General features: G+C 39.3%; 1 protein-coding gene across 2 annotated transcripts in view; it reads right to left on the bottom strand.

The window, feature by feature from the left end:
• Positions 1–10291: 10291 nt before the first annotated feature.
• Positions 10292–18011, bottom strand: part of ZFC3H1 (zinc finger C3H1-type containing) — a 41816-nt gene continuing 34096 nt past the window's right edge. For both annotated transcript variants that reach the window (XM_030959416.1, XM_030959417.1), the window contains exons 29-35: positions 16587–16691; positions 16333–16498; positions 15571–15671; positions 14365–14466; positions 13741–13780; positions 11269–11331; positions 10292–11143 (exon numbers count right to left, since the gene is read on the bottom strand). In XM_030959416.1, the coding sequence (XP_030815276.1) occupies positions 11006–11143; positions 11269–11331; positions 13741–13780; positions 14365–14466; positions 15571–15671; positions 16333–16498; positions 16587–16691 (715 nt within the window). In that variant the 3' untranslated portion in view covers positions 10292–11005. The remainder of the gene's footprint in view (positions 11144–11268; positions 11332–13740; positions 13781–14364; positions 14467–15570; positions 15672–16332; positions 16499–16586; positions 16692–18011) is intronic.

The following is an 18011-nucleotide window of genomic DNA, read 5'->3' as shown; positions in this document are numbered from 1 at the left end:
TGACTGCTCTAAGCACTGAAAAACACAAAAAGCAAAAGCCTAGTTGGAAGATCTCAGAGCTATATCCTGAACACAAGTGAGCATTAAGAGAAAGAAGAAAAATGGGTAAAAAAGCCCACAGACCTTTGCAGCATAGAATTCAAAAGCTTTCCAAGGGATTTCTTCACTTCAGTGGATTTCAGCAAGTGTTTATTCCCATACCAAATATTCCTATTTGTACAGTGGAACTTCTCACGTTTGTAGGCAGTGAATTACAGCCTAGTCCTAAAAAGTGTTGCTTTATGGTAGAGTGAAGCACTTCTCTTCAAATCTGGGCCCTCATAAATAAAACATTAGGTCTGATTTTTAATTTTTTTTAAGTAAATGACAAACAATAGAGCTATTGTCCACTAAGTACCATTCTTACACCAAGAGCCTTTCATAATGACAGCAGCACCTTAAAAGTGCTTTGATCTATGAAGGATCAAATATCTTTGTTTCCTATTAACATAGCTCTCTTTCCCAATAGAGCACAGAGCATTTCTGATAATGGCACTCTTATTACAATAATTAGAAAAAGATTGTTCAGCTCTATTTCCCCCTTAGAGCTCCCTGGCAAATTTCTCCTTTTGTGTCGTTCAGATTTTCTACCCCAAATACCTCTGTCATAAGGAAAACATTTTAAAGTTTCACTTTTTTTGGCTCAGAAGTTTAGGCTGCCATTGTGATGTTAACCAGCCATTAAAAGATTCAGAAGAAGGATCCAGACTAAAAAGTAAGCCATCACCTTCTAAAAATAATGTATTTTTAAAATGTGAGTGAGATTTTCAATAAATGTCATAGATCTTTTAATAAGGTAGCAGAAATGTGCCCTGGCTTTATTTGCAAGGGAGACATGAGAAAACACTCTAGGAAAAGCTTCCCCAAGGGATTTGAGGGTGTAATGTGACCAGAAGCAGAATTTGCAGGACAGATGACAGACAGAGGAAGACACTTGCTAAGAGAGTATTCCCAGACATCCTACTGGAAGCTTAGATTTCTCACTTTGTGTTGCTCTGCAATACTCAGCCTTTTGCCTCTTGCATCAGGGACGTAGCTCTGAGGCCGTGGGCAGTCAGGGCTGGATGGAGAACATCAGCCTTTTTTGCCAGGCTTTAGTGCCACCATGTGCCCAAGTGTGCCTCACTGCCACTGGGAAACACTCCTCTACTGTTTCTGGTCAGCGAGTCCTTCCTTTTCTGAAAGGCTCAGAGGGACAGTTTGAGAAAACTCCCTGTGCAAATGTGAGGAATTCTGGCAGAAGGCACCTTTCCAGCCTCGCCAGCCTTGGTGGTGGTGGAGATGGACAGAAAGCTGGCAATGGAAGCCCTTCAGCTTCAATGGTTTTCCAGTCTGAAATAGCATCCTTGATCAGCAAGGTGGGTGCAAGTCACAGCAAAACCTTACGCATGCAGAAGGGAAACAATCAAAGAATAGATCAACTGATAAACTGATCAAAGAACTCCAGCATTATAAGAGAAAAGGATCTCATCAGCAGCACGAGGAAAATTACATCAGGAAAGTCAAAGGTGAAGAAAACAGACCCCGCCAAGCAGATCTGGGAAAGCAGTGGCTAAGAAATCATGTGCAGAGGACTCCCATGTCCATACAGAAGAATGGTCAGGAAATCAAGGAAACTAAGTGTATTGACACTGTTATTCATGTCTATGTATTTATTATTTATGAAAGACCCATATTCCTGTTTTCTTCAGCTATCTAAAAAGGTAAGCTTTAAATCCAGAGTATTCAGGATGCTGAAGATAGGACAGGGATGTTCTGAATCTATTGATGTCTTACAGTTCACGATTCCAAAATCATACCAATCTTTCTGGAGTTTCTGGCACAAATCCAGTGGTTCACAGGGATAGAGTCCAGGGTGTAGGTTTAGTATTCTATCAGTGTGTCCAGCAGAAGTGGATGCAGTATATCCAAGGAAACTAGGTGTATTTCTTGACTTTGCTTAGAGACTTTCCAGTCCACTCCATTGGCCAGTTGCCTGCAATCTAGGAAACACTAAACCCAGTGATGGATGAGGCCCAGTAGCCAGCCTCATCAGTGGGTGCTTTGTGACTGGATCAAGGCTACTTGACTCCAGGTTTCTATGGATGATTGTTCAGCCACTTCTACATATTACAGTTTAGCAGTTCCACTACATCAAAAATCAGTGTTCAGAACACAGAGTGAGCTCAGATCCTGGCATTGTACTTGTATGTCCTGTGCCCCTTCTAAGTGCTAGCTGAGAAGGCCAGGCTAAATAGTTTTTATTGCTCCATTTCCACAAAAGCTTTTCATTACATAAAGCCTCTGGACTGCTTAGTAGAAATGGGCAGAAAAGGAGGCAGAAAGACACACAAAAAATAATCAAGCCTAACCTTTGATCTCAGTTCATCTGATAAAGCCCTGGCACAAGGCCTTCAAAAATAACTCAATATAGAACTCTGGAAGGATTATGCTGAGCAAGTGATAAAAGAACATGCTTTATTTTCATTGGCACTTTACAGACCCTTACCCTCTCATGTGCTGACTTCAGACAAAAAACACTTACTTTTTGCCTCCCAGATGAATTCCACTGGTCATTTTCCTACCATGTAATTATAAATCCACTTACATTATATATGGTGTGGCATCTTTCTCTCTCCACAGTAATCTCCAGACAACCCATCAGATTATGCTGAGGCTTTACAGCCAGAAAACATATGGAAGGAGCAGGAGTTCCTACTTACAGAGTCAAAACTACTCCACTGAGCTGGTGCACAAGCACCACATGCCAGTCCTCCTCAGCATTTCTCAGCTGAAGCAAACAGATGCACTCTAAAACCAAGTTCTTCGCAGTCAGAACAAAATTGTTACCCATAATTCAGTCTTTGGCTTTATCCAAGTCCCCTACATTTGGCTTCTGACAACACAGCACCATAGTAGGCACCTGCTACAGGACTTGGTCTAGCTTTGCACCATCTTTGCATCCATCATCAAACCCTCTGTGCACACTGCATGCAGTCTTTACACAATGCCCCAGCTATCTTACGACTTCTGTGATATGTTTTTTAACCATGGAGTTTGTCTTCTGAGTATTCTTAGTTGATCCTCTCTCAATCAGTTTAGAAATGATGGCATCATACCTGTAATTGCACAGTTTGGAACCACTGTCCTTTGAAAACACTCTTCAGTCTTTTTGGTCTATGTCAGGTGATGTAAAGAATGTACTGTCACTCTTTCCTGCTGTCCCAACAAGGGTTTTCAAAGTTTGACTTCTATTGACTGTACAGAGTTTTGAACACTGCAATTCATGGTAGTAATCTCCCTACTGAAATCTATCCAATCTATCCTGGCAGAGAAAGGTGCATTAAGGTCTCTTCTAGAAGACAAAGGAAGTTCACAGAATGTTTCAAAGTCCTGATTTTGTCTGGGGTAGAGTTAATTTTCTTCCTAGTAGCTGGTATGGTGGTGTGTTTTGGATGTAGTATGAGAATAATGTTGATAACAGACTGGGTTTTTTTGGTTGTTGCCATGTAATGCTTATACAAAGTCAAGGACTTTTCAGCTTCTCATGGTCAGGCAGGACAGCTGACCCAAACTGGCCAAATGGATATTCCAGACCCTATGGTATCACACTGAACAATAAAACCGAAACTGTATGGGACAGGGGGATCCCTGCTCAAGGATGGGCTAGGCATCAATCAGTGACTGATGAGTAACTGCACTGTATATCACTGGGAGTGTGGGTGGGGGATTTTGGAGCAAGTGGGTTATTTTTGTTTACTCCCTTTTCATTATAACTGTCATTGTAATTGTTAGCATATTATATTTTAATTATTAATATGTTCCTAAACTTCAACTGTTCTTGCACCAACCCATGAATTTTACCTTCTTCCTGATTCTCCTCCTCTTCACACCAGGGAGGAAGGGGATGTGAGTTAGCAGTTGTGTGGTACTGAGTTGCAGGCTGGTGTTAAACCACGACAGTCCTTTTTTTTCTGGTGCCCGACACGGGGCAATGAAGGGTTGAGATAACAACAAATACGATTATAGCATGTTAGAACAAACCGGTTATAAACATTCATTATTAAGTCACTGATCGCAGTGTTAATTTACTTGCTCTCAGAGCTGTTGTGCTTGTTATCTGAGTTGCATCACATTGTACTTTAATGCTGGTGTATGATAGGACACAATTGCTGGTTATGAAACGAATCCGTTACTTGTACTCAGCACTGTTGTCATCTTTGTACTTTATGAGCCGTCTATTGGAAACTATTCATAATGATATCTTTTACCTTTCTCCTCAGAGAGCCAATCCATGCGAGAAACATCTCCACTTTTCTTCCTCTTCTCCTCCAGGCTAGTTACTACAGCTCTTGCAAATGTCAAATATCCTTGGGATGTTCAAACCAGCATAGTTTTATTGCTATGTCTTCTGACTGTGCTCCAGGTCTTGTTGAACACCTACTTAAGAAAACCACCCAGAGATCTGCCCTGAGATTGGACAGCTCTGAGTGGATGGGTGTGTGGGATAGTGTGGGCAAGTGCCTAGGACAGCTGGTATTCCAGCATTTTGGAACTTCCCCCTGAACAAGTGCAGGATCCAGAAAAACCAGGAAAACACTTGGAAAAAGGATGCCATCAGCCTGGCAGTTCCAGAGGGACAAATCACTGCAGCGTGCTGGGTCCTGGCCTACGAGCCCAGTTCAGCACTATTCAGGATCCTCAAGGGAAAAGAATCTCCCTGGATTTGATGGCAGTGACAGGCACTGCAGCTGCTCCAACCCTGGCCCCAGGCCCTGCAGTTGACCCAGAGCACCAACCCTGCTGGTATCAGTCCCCCCTCTCACCAGGAGAAACGGACACAAGAGAGTTTGTTTAGCAAAGGAGAACAAAGCAGGGCCATCACAAGAGCAGGAGGAAGAGGTGGAACAAGAGGGAACCACTCGGTTCCTATCCCTGAGAGAGCTGTGGGATATGCAAAGAGATTTCAGCCATCACCCAGGTGAGCAGGTGATCACCTGACTGCTGGGATGCTGGGGAACAGGGCTAGAAGTTAAAATTAGAAGGCTAGGGAAATTAGAATTCCTCTGCAATTAGAGGATAGGGAAAACAAGCAGCTGGGATCACCGCCTAAGGTCTGGAATACCTGCACTATATTGATAATGTCATCATGTGAGGCACTAAACAGCAGAATCTTTTGAGAAAGGAAGGAAAATATTAAAAGCTATTATTTATTATTAAACATTTCTTATCTCAACCCGTGGATTTTACCTTCTTTCCCGTTTTTCTCCCCAACCCACGGAAAAGGGAGCCGTATTAGCAAGTGGCTGTATGGTACTTAGTTGCTGACTGGGGTTAAACGACAACACAGAGAGCGAAGAAAGCCTCAGGAAGGAAAGGTGAGAGCTGATGTGATTACAGATAGGTGCTGAAAACATATGGGCTATTTCCACATCACATAAAATCACAATTAAAACTTCCTACTGTAAGCTAGTAGAAGCAGTTCTGTCCTTCTACTCATGCTGTATTAACCCTGCTCAATACAAGCAAAAACATCACTGCCCTGAAGACCCATTCTTAAAAGTTCCTCAACCACCTTTCCTCAGCCACACAGTTTTCTCAAACTGACCAGAAAACCTAACCCCAAGGGTCACCAATAGAAGCCAGATTGACAGTCATGAAAACAGAGATAGAAATCAATAAGGATTATTATCTCATGGAGGAGTTCCTCACAGATCACCTGTGGCCATCACGTGCTGTGGCAGCACTGAGAAATTACTTTAATCATTACCTTTTCTACAGATAGAGTTTTCCCCAGCTCACTCTGAAGCAAGTCACTTATATAACAACATCACTGTATTTTCTGTGTTATTTTCTGCTAGATCAAGCCTTCCTGACTGCACTGAAAAGCTTCTTCCCATTTAATCTTCGTCAACATTTTACAGAGCCATTGTACAGTCACTGCTGCCAGTACCCCAGGTGCAGCAGTGCAAACTTTATGGTGGCATTTTATGCTCCCATTAACAGAGAACAAACAGACACATAGGTAATTCATTGCTAACAGCTTTACAAGGTTTGAGTTTCAGTTACAGGCCATACTCTGCTTTATTATCTGCTACTCTGGTAGGACAATAACAAATAGTTGCATGTAATAAAAGAGCAGCAGTTAACGTTTATATCCTCTTTTAAGCTAAATTTTGATCTTGAGCTCCTTGCAAACCTAAAGCTACCTTACAGATAAGAATAAGCTGACACTCCTGCTCTGTTCTGGAAAACAAACCTTTTCTGCTCTCACCTCCTTTTTGACTGCTCCTTAAAATGCTAGGATGCTTCCCTGTCTCGGGTGAAATGGCAGGTCATGTAAGGACAGAGTCTAGACTCCCTAGGTAAGATGCAGCTGTAATTCTGAATGACATTTAATGGGATGTGAACTGAAGTTACCTGAGGAGGAAAGGGCTTAGTGAAGGTCTGACCAGCATAATGAGAGATTCAAGCTCCCCAGGGAAGCAGTGGAGTCACCATCCCTGGAAATGTTCAAAACAAATGAGTGGACCTGGCAGTTTGTGATTTGGTTTAGTGGGCATGCTGGTATGAGGGCAAAGGTTGAACTTGATTTTGCAGGTCTTTTCCAACCTTAACAATTCAATGTGAGCTCTCCGGAGCCTCGCAGAAAAAAACTCATTTCACAAAACATTTATAGCAAAATCCAAGAGAAAGGGAGCCAAGGAAAAACATCTTATCTTTCATGATCAACACAATTTTGACCTTGGGTATACTGTGAAATTGGATCCAAGCATCCAGCTGGACACAGCATACATGCAGAACAGCAGCACAGACCAGTGAATGTATGGGGGTTTGGGCTGTACTGGGCTCTTCTGGGAAGCTGCAGGATGTGGAAGTTTTCACAGGCGCTTTTCACATGGTCTGAAGATTATGTGAATTTCTAATGTTTGGTGGGATATTGCCACTCTGCAAAACTAGCTACCCCTTTGAGTTGTAGTTATTGAGCACAGCAGTAGCAGTACAGGTGCACAAGGAATATGCCTGAAGGATTTTGAAAGCAAGCCTCTCCTACACCTTCCCCTCAGAGATGAGGCAAGGTCCCACCTGCTGCACAAGATCAACACACCTCCCATAGCTGTCTCAATTTAAACCATCCATTTTTCCATTTCTGACAATCATCTTAACAAAAATCTACACAAAATAAATTTTAAAAAACCCTAAAATATAACTTTCATCCAGAATAAAGCCAGGCACTCTCTTAATCAATAACTGCAATCAGTGCACTGACTATATAAAACAAAAGGTCCAGTGGGAGAACACCTCAAAAAAAACATTAAAGACACTATGAAGCCCATAGCTAGTTCTTCAGCTCCTGTATATACTAAGGCAAGAAGTATTTATGAAGTTAGACAAGTGCAAAAGATCACACACTCACAGCTGTGCCTCAGCCAGAGATGGTCAGAAAGGACCAACACCACTGGCTTGGCCCTGTGCTTTCTGCCCTTGACTAAAGGAGCATAGAGATAACCAGGGTGGAAGGTGAGGTTGATAAGACAAAGGTGGTGAAAGCACGCAGGTTTATGTACACCAGGAATGTGACAGCATCACAAAATCACTGAAGCTGGAAGTGCTCCCTGGAAATCACCTGCTCCAAACCTCCACTCAAGAAGGGATATCTAGAGCCAGTTGTCCAGAACCACATCCAGGCAGCTTTTTAATGTTTCCACTACCTCTCTGGCCACCTGCAACAGTGCTCAGTCACTTTCACAATTTAAAAAAGTGTCTCTTGACATTCACCCAAAACCTCCCATATTTCAGTTTATGCCAAATGGTTCTAGCTCTACCACTGGGCACCACTAAGAGCTTAAGAGCTTGGCTCATTACATCCTCCTTTTGTACACATTGAGAAGCTCTTCCCAAAATTTCTTCAGGCTGAAAAATCCCACTTCTTGCAGCCTTTCCATATATGTGGGATGTTCATCCATTATTTATCTGTGTGGCCACTCAGTAGCTCTCTTCAGTAACTCCATACGTCTTTTGAACTAGGAAGCCAAACTAGGATGCATGGCTGCAGGAATGGCTTTGCCAGTGCAGATGAGAAAGATCACCTGCCTGGACCTGCTGGCCATGTTTTACCCAATGGAGTACAGGAGGGGGTAACGGCCTTTGCCATAGCTGAATATAAGAGCACCAGCTGTCCCAAGGGAACTAGCAAGCACTAAAATAACCAACACCAAATGAGATCAGTAGATTCAATGTAGACCTACATGAAGATAAACAAAACAACACTAATTTTCATTTATTCTTCCTAATAAATGCATCTGAATGTTTTGCTCGTACTAATGTGCCTTTGCAAGAGCCAGGAAATGAAAAATACTGTAGTGGGAGTAGTTTGGTCCAGTACTGTTAAAGATCTACACTTTATTTCCACAGAGATTTAAACTAAATACCAAATAATCAAACCACCCTTCATAAAGTAGTTGTTCTGAGCACAGAAGAAGTAGCAGCATAACTTTTTATGGAACAAGTTTACTGCACTTTCCCCTTATTTTTCCTCTTAAGCAACTAGTAGTTCACTTGATTGACTAGAATTATCCTTTATTCATAATTCTTCACCACCATTGCCTGTAATCAAAAATTGCTTGTAGAACCGAAGTTCTTAGGAAAGATCACTAATTTTAAAGACTTGTATGTAGATTAAATTAATACCCTTGGTAAATAATTAAATTTTGCAAATGATAGCTAGAAATCCCCTAGTTTCTGGAACAGAAAGCCCTCTTACTAGAATTTCAGAGCCTAGAGACAATTCCATGCTAAGTGCAGATCTGTGGAAGCACTAACTCTTTCCTGGAACTTCTACATTACCCAGCAGTGCATTTTTCTTCTCTCTTGGTTAAAAAAAAAATGTTGGTGCTGCTCTGAAGTCCATACAGCTTCTTCATACTCATACGTTTCAGTTTCTAAATTAACAACTCCTATTATGATCAGCCACTTTTACATATACATCAAGCAAGACTGGGTCAAAGGCCACATGCATCAACCCTGAGTATTTTAATCAGAACAATATGGATCAAGGCCAATGGAAATCAGAACACTGTGGGCTTTCAGTTTCCCCTTCCCTACCTCCAAGTATGTTGAGAAGCCGTTAAAGCAGAGTATTATGATTAATCCCTGATGAAAATGTAAAGTTTAATGTCTCCTTTATAAAGGTCTTCTGCTCTAAAGTTGCTATACAGCAAGGCAAGAAAGGTCACAAAGTAACAGCCCTAAGTGCAATATGAGACTAAGGTAAGGATCACACAGGCCAGCATTGCAAGTGCTCTAGCCCTTGACAGCTTTTCCATTTTTAACAGTAGAATAGGTAAAATGGTATCCCACTAAAAAAACACTGCTGCAGAAAAATATCAACTACTTATCGGGAAAATTTTAAAGACAAACTACAAAAAAATATTTAGCTAATCTATGTAAGACAGCATTCATCAAACTTAAGGGGGTTTTCAGTAGAACGACTGAATACGGCACTTGTGTGGAGTTTGCCACACTATGTAAGGGTGAAAAAAACCAGGACACCACCCCACTTCAGTAAAGAAGAGGTTTGAGTCAGTTTTCAAATACTGGTTGTGTAGTCTGTAGGAAAACTTGGCCATTAAACTGAGTACTTGAAGTTTTATTCTTAAGCACGAATGATAAAATTAAATATGAATTGTTTAAAAGGACTTAAGGTGCAGAAACACTCTCTGTTCCCCTGGATGAAAACCAGTATTTCCCACTTTTTCCTCCTTTAAGACAGCTGCTTCATGTTTAGCTTCAGATAAAGTAAGGGGTTTGAAAGCTACTGGAAATGATATGTCAAACTACTTTGCCCCATTCTCTACCATGAAGACCACTCATTTACTGGCATCTTAATGAAACACCTATGCAACAGGTACTACAGCCACCTTTTGATATGACTCTCTCTACAGTGTACATGTGTCAACTTCAGGAAGTGGGCCTCATTTCACTAAGGGCAAAAAGGACAATATAAAATGCATTTTCCTTTACTGAAGTGGGATTGTTGATAGGAATAGCTCTTATGGGACAAACAACTGTGTACCTGAGGCAAGGGGATGAAAAATCCCCAAGGGGACAGTTATTCTATATCCACAATAGGCAGCTCAACCACACTTGCTTACCTCTTGATCAAAATAACAAAAGATTTTCTTCTTTTTAAAGGTCAGCTTGTATTGAAAATCTCTGTAAAAACCACCTGTAACAGTGCAAAGTAGTACCAAAACAAAACAGATAAATATTCTTTTTCTTTAAACTGTTAAACTTTATTATAAATTAAAATTTCTTTACAAAAAATTGCACATAATTGACCACTCTTAGGTTCTGATGCACTGGCATTTGCAAAAGTTTCTTTAATCTTCAAGTTTAATAGTCTCTGCCATGAGTCCAATGCAGAAAAGGGCAGTAAGCAACCCTCTTAGAGCCTTCAAGTGCAAGAAGCATACTTGTGGCCACGGCAGTTACACTTTCCTTAAGAGCGGCTGCTTTTGTTTTAAATCCTGTAATGAAAAAGTCTCAAAAAAGGTTTAAAAAAGGAAAAAAACCCAAAATGGACTAGTTGCTTTTTACTGTAAACACAGCCCAGTAAATTAATCCCAAACACAGATCTCTCAGGCATCAGCGAGAGTGTCAAGTGAATCAGGAACAGCAAAACAAAGAAAACAGTAAATAAAAAGAAAACGTAAAAAAATAAAGTCTGTCATTTTGATTAACTATACTTACGTAGATGACGTTATGAGAATCTGGCAGGGCCCAGAAGCAAGGCCAGACAGGGAGTTCATGTTTCCAGAGGAAGGTCATGTTAATTGTTTCCAGGTTCAAGGAAAGCAGACTGGAGACTTGATATGCTCAGCAATACTCATCTGCCTTACACAGATCCTAGGGCATGGATCAGCCTGAAGAATCATTCAACTGATTTTGGCATTTTATAGAACTTATGGCTGACCATACCCAGCGTTCAGAGATTCTTGTTTTCTGTTCTGTAAGTGTTTAAATTTAAAAGCTCATCTAGGCTGACTCCAACCTCTTGGCACTTGGAAACTAGTTTTCTCAGGTTATCAGTTTTACCTCCTCCTGATGCTTCAAACAAGAGTTGCTGAAAGAGATGGGGAAGCAGATATAAGATTTAGCCAGAGCCTGAGCATCACCACATCTATGGATATGGGATATGCAGAGAATTTATATGAAACCTCAAACTTAATCATAACGAGAAAACATTACATCTTTCCACAGTGTTGCACATAGAGGTAACTTCTGAAGGGCTCTCTGATATAAATGATGGACCTGTAAAACAAAGGCAAGTATTAAAAGTCAGCACAATTTCATGCACTCAAAATGAATTATTTGAAGCACAAAAATCTCTTGCAATAATTTTTTTAATAGTTTTGAAGTCAAGCATTAAACTGGTACTAAAAGCAAAGGCAAATTTATATCTGACCTTAATTCTGACCCTTGTATGAATATGATTAGTTACATGAGGACCTGCTATTTTTCTTCACAAGATTCTTGCCTCATTCATTGCACAGGATGGAACACATTCAGGGAATGAAGCAGCTTACTGAGTATTTCTTTCACCACTCAATATGTAGTCTCAACTCTTATTTATTGCATATCATCACAATCCTGCAATGAAAATAACTGTTTCATGGGCTTTTTTTCCTTCAGCATCTATCTATCTACGCTTCAACAATCAGTATGAGTCTTTGCAACTCTCAAAAAAAATGGTTTTGCCATTTTACGGTTCAAAATAGAGGACTGAAATATTTAATACCAGTACTTACTCAAGTGTCCTTCAACTACTGGTATCTTAAGTCCCAACTTCAATCAGAGTCACTAGGGGAGGTATTTGTTGGCATTTTAAATACTTGTACCCATTTTCATATTCTTTTAACAAACCTTTACATGACCTCTGAAGGAAATAAATGACAGGTTCTCCAGGAACAGGAAATCCAGAATCTGAACCACAATTCAATTTTAAACCAAGATCCTACTTGTTTACTAGAAAATCCAGTTATCTGGAACAATCACTGATTTGTGTAAACAGTTTTAAGTGCTCACTACATCCCAGACCAAAACCCCCACAAAAACCCAACTGCACTGTGTGTGACTACTTAAGTGATTTTACCATATACAGTATAATTAGTGAGGTGGTTGCAGAAGAAAACCACAAGATTTCTTCTGGGTGTAATCCAGCTACAGTGTTTCATATATGCCTTCATTTTAATTGGTTCATTTTCTTTAAGGGCCCTCTTTTTATGCATTTGACATATATTTTTCTAACCAAACAAATCAGAGCTCTTTTCAGTCACCAGCCTTACTACAGGCAGTGTTTTAAGATGTAGTCCATCTAATACAATGACTGAAGCAGGGATCTGTGATTAATTACAGATTACACCAAACCATCAACACAGAGACAGAATTAAGGTTGAATAGGCAATCCAGCCTTTGATATCTCCTGACTTTGAGTTATTTGATCTAACAAACAAAGTAATTCTGCTTAGGGGATGTTCTTCTTAAACATTCTAGGAGACCACAGAAAAGGAAAGAAAACATTTAGTATGTGAGTCTGACAACAGCCATGCTACCCTCTATGGATAAGTTAAAGCTTTAATATCGATTCAGAAGACCACTGACAAAAAAGGAGGATGCTAAGAGTAAGTCACTATTAAGATGACACAAAACCAAATACAGCAGAGAAGTAGCTCAAATACCACAAACAAGAGTTGAATCACAAATCCAGGGCCTCATGACAGCCCCCACCCTCAAATACACAGCATTTTTTCACAGGTGGAAGAGTATTTTGAAGGTGACAGCAACAATACCAGGAAGGTAATTCTACTTGAAAAGTGATGCAGTTGCTGTGCCAAAAAACCCATTTTGAGTTTCTACACAGAGTGATATTTCCCTACTCTAAGTACTAGTAAGTAAACCTATTATATTGGAAAAAAGGAGCTGGACTCTTGTGTGTGGTCAGGAACCATGGAAACTCTTTTCGTACACTAGTTTGGCAGACCCCCACCCTTCCAACTACTTCACAGAACCAAAGAATGGTTCGGGTTGGAAGGGATCTTACAGATCATCTAGATAACAAACCCCCTGCCATAGGCAGAGACATCTTCCACTGAACTAGATCAGGTTGCTCAAAACCCCACACAGTCTGGCCTAGAAACCTGAAAGCAATCTACAACTTCTCTGGGCAACCTGTTCGTGTCTCACCACTTCAAAATAAAGCTGTTTTTTCTAATCTATCCAATCTATCTCTCAGTTTGAAGCTATTCCCTCTCACCCTAGTATGACATGCCCTTGCAAAAAGTTTCTCTCCAGCTCTCTTGTCCACTTGTAAAGACAGTCATTATCATCTTCCAGCATGAGTCTTGCTTCCCTCTGCTAGAACTTAAAATACAACAATCTCCTCCAGGTAAAAAGCAAAACAAATGGGAGAAGAATACAGCCTTCCCAGTATGGGGAAGATACACAGAAAGAGCATGCACTCGTTATATAATCCATTCTACCTCACTTGTCAAAAACATTTCTCACACCTGAGGCACACGTTTTGGTGTGTATAAACAAGAGTATTTCAACTAACTAGGAATCTTGGGTTTACAAGATTATCATTGCTTTGGATAAAGCCAAGGAATGAGAATTTTTACAGAATTTCATAATTACTCATTTTAGTACACTGTGTTGACTTACTTCTCTTTGTCCCATTAGAAAGCATTCGGCAGCAATGGCTCTGAGGAAAAGAAATATATAAAAACATTTATTCTTGAATTATTTTAAATGCCATTAATGGCAGAATACTGACTGTGGAATGGAATTACTAATTCCTTGACAAGAAACTAACTTCCAATGAGATTAATCTATTGTGAAAATAGAAAAATAGCCATTTTTTAAAAACAACCTTACATGAGCAAGACATTTCAGTGGTTCCCCATTATGAACAAACACTGAAGAAAAAGATCAGTTCAGCATCACTGGATAATGGAGAATACTGCTATTGTGATATATAAAGGGGAGGGGTAGAGAGGGGGAGACAGAAGTCAATAGTTGAATTTTAAAAGGCAACTTGTAAACATATAATTCATATTTATCTGCATAATATCCATTCACTCAAGTTTCTCCAAGAGGGAAATTTCATTTCTCGTTTTAAAGAAGTGACAGTACCTCTGTCTGCTGTAACGAAGTTACTCTCAAAATAAGCTTATGAACCTCCGAGTACAAGCCCAATTAGAAGGACATTTCAGATTTACCTTTGTGAAGTAAACCTTACAAACAAAAGCAATAGCTATGAAAACAGATGTATGACTGTTGCATTACATTTTCCAGATGGCCAGGCAAGTTGGGATATTATATGTAAACATCTTGGCTTGTAGTTTCAGAATCTGAACATTGCTCTCCTCCCAGTATCGCAGAAGCAGTCTGTAAAAGGCATTCATGAGAAAGGACCAGTGCTCTAATCACTTGGAATAGAAAAGCTATCCAAAGACAGAAACACATTACACAAAATACATTATACCTAATCTGAGTCAAAAGTTACAAGTAGGAAAAAGCCCAAGCCACCATATACAAATTTGATATTTTCCTAAGAACAAAACAAGACAGACTTTCAGAGAATAACTAAGAAGTGTGAAATCAGAGAGAAAACATGATCTTGGCATATTATAAGTGGATTCGCTTCTAGCATGCACAAGGTAACTACACATTTGAAAAGAGACAAATTGGTTTTATAGTAATGGGGCTAGGGATAATATTCAGTCAGTTCTGCTCACCCATTTCATGCAGTATCAACACTGTCTAAGGGAGCTGCAAGTTCCATCTAGACAGAATCGCAACTTGGTTTAAAATGAAGCCTTCAACTTCATGTGCTAAAGGCAGGTGTGTCACACTCTCCCCATGCCCACAACCACACGTGAGCCTTGCTTTGAGTTCTTTGGGGTCACTGTTGATGATGAACAGTGTTTTGGGACTTCTCAATATTGCTCAAATATTCATGTGTTCAGTGCACCTGAACACAGTAAAATATGGACTCTCATCCTGGCAGAGCACATTTTGAAACACTGTTAAGAACCAGTGTAATGCTTACACTAACTGGTCCAGATTTCCTTTAAATTATGATGTATCATTGCTAAATAAATGTCAAATTAAGCCTTAAGCTAGCACTGTTATAGACTGGTATATCCATTTTTATCTGTTCTGGAACTATACTTGTAATAGATCACCAAGTAACAACAAGATTTTAATATATATCTGATGTTTCTCTACCCACTTGAAATTTTGACCATTTGAAGTCATCATGTACAATGCAGAGTTAATTTCTGTATAATTATAACCTGTCTGTAGATAGAAGAGAACATTGTCAAATCTAAGATTGAGGTGATGTCAGAAGGCACAATATGCCTCAAGCAACATGCAAAAATAGAGGAATAGTTTTACTTCTGTAGTAGAAAGCAAATCATGCATGTCTTGCACAAAAAACAATAGTTATGTTAATCACCTGCCTTAATTGAAAGTATTTTTACATACCTCAGTGCAAGTCCAGGATTAGTAGGCATGGTAGAACAAAACCGTTCCAAGGTTTTGGAATGCTGAGATTTTGGAATGCAGCTCAAATAAAAAAGAATTACCTGCAGAATTTGAATTATAAACATTAATCCACTTTATAGACTTATTCTGCTAAGAATAAAGGTATGACAAACTATGAACACTATGACTAAAATGAGTTGCCACCTTCAAACCTTATCCCTCAAGAACACATAAATCAATTTGAATAATATGAATTTAGTGTCAAGTTGCTAACACCACCTATTTTAGTCCTTCTAGCCTGCATTTAATACATAAAGAAAAATGCACTGCTTGGTAGCAAAATGGGATCCAAGATTTCTGCAAGCTTTATTCTGTCTGTGTAAGTGCTCAACTTTTTCCTCCTACTTCATTTCTTCTGTTTCTCAACCGTTATAAACTCTATGATCAAAACTCTTTCTATCTGCAGACTCCTCTTGTATAACCATATCTTCCTTCCCTCACCAATTTTCTCTTTTCTCTAGAAAAAGATCTTTTTTCATTACCATGTCAAAGTTTATCTTTGCATTACAGGAGCTTTATTTGAAAAGGTCACTGCTAGATACTCTTCTGCTCAAAACACTACTACACTCAGACACTTCCTCCTTTTTCTAGCTCTCAGTGTTCATATACTGGTGCTGGACTTGAACAAATAGATTACAGGTACGTGCTAACAGGTCATCAGCCACTTTGTTTAACTAAAACTGTCCACAGACACATTTTTACCTTATTATGAAACTCATAATTGGTCCAATAATCAGCAGTACTAAATGGAATTGGATATTGTGTGGGGACTGTCACCAGACATCTGTTCACTAGATCAGTAAAAAGCTTGAATTCTTGAACTTTGTTGCTGGATTCAACAACTTTGCTATTGAGAAAAACAAGGTAACTGGAAGAAAAAAAAAAGAAAAAAGATGGTTCTGGTAGTGTTCATTTAATAGTTGAGATTAATTAACTTTCTTCCCTTAAGAACTTACTCCAACCAAATGTTCTGAACAGTTTCCTGCTGCATCACTGCCCCCAGAGCTGCTTCATAAGCATCCAGTGCTTCACCAACACTTGCATGAAGAGACTGGCACAAACTGTTTATAATAAAAAGATAAAAACTGTTGTGTGTAATAATGACACAATTAAGAATTTCCCATTCTCAGATGCAACAAAAAAAACCAGTGTTTTCAGCTTAACTGTATCATGGACTAATTTATCAGTGAATTTATTAAAATGGGTAAGTCTCAAAAGTGGGTAACAAGGAATAATAAAACAACCATGAAGTTTGAAATACAACCCTTAAAAATAAATATTACAAACTGTCTTCTACTCCTGTAAAGTACCCTTTACTAATACTAATAGGAATGCTCTAATTGCTACAGAATATGGAGACAAGTCTTGAGTTTCCATTTCAAGAGCTCCAGAACAATACATTTTGAAGTCCAATTAAAGCCACTTGAGAAATACTATCAGGCTCTGGCAACAAAGTTAGTATTTTGAAACAAGTATTACCAGGATCGGGGGTAGAAACATACTGATTGTGTCAGAGGGAAAAAAAAACCTGACAAGAAAGATCAAAAAAACCCCCCTTAATTTTCTTCAACAGTTTCTCAAAGAAACATACAGTTAGACCAACACAGAAGACCTAATCAAAGACAGGAGCAGACACATTCTTAGATCAAGACACATGAAAACTCCGTATTTCAAAGTGTAACATAAGAATGAAAAAAAAATTAAGGCTTGCAGTAAGTAATGAGGGGGAAAATCTAACAACCTCATAAAGAAGGAGTACATAGAAATATAAAAAGACAGGCCTGACCTTGCTACCCAGCCCTCCTGACTAAAGTTACAGAATCTGTGGGTGATTCTACTCCTGTTTCCCCAGGAATTATTAACTAAATCACCTATTTGCTACTCTTTCTAAAATAGTGTGTGCATGCATTTGTTTGCAAGCACACACACATGGTACACACAAATGATCTTTCGAAGTAAAACATCATTACAAGACCCTTAAGGCTTTGCAGATTTCAATCTATTTTTAGTTGGTAAAAGTGAACTTTTATGGTTTTGGTCCTCCATACCTGAAGAAAGGTAATACAGATACACAGGCCCAGGTACCTAGACACTTACTGCAGCAAAACTCAGCATGAGAAACACTCAATTATTAGCTCTGAAACTAATTTAGGTACTTATTTCAAGAACATTTATTTTCCCTCCTAGAAGAAGGTGCTAAAATACAGGAGAATCTGAGCTTAAGTCAGCATAGTTTATGACTAAATACTGACCTAAAGTGTCTTAGTAACAACACTTCTACTGTGTGAGCGCCAAACCCAAAACTGAGCTTGTCAAGAGATATTTTGTTAAAAATCAAAATTAAGAAGTATTTAAGTTGACAGTAATAGACAATGCAAAAA

Source organism: Camarhynchus parvulus, chromosome 1A, assembly GCF_901933205.1.
Source record: "Camarhynchus parvulus chromosome 1A, STF_HiC, whole genome shotgun sequence".
NCBI classification, from domain to species: Eukaryota; Metazoa; Chordata; class Aves; order Passeriformes; family Thraupidae; genus Camarhynchus; species Camarhynchus parvulus.
Note: the sequence above shows the minus strand (reverse complement) of the source record. Positions and strands in the feature narration are given on the sequence as shown.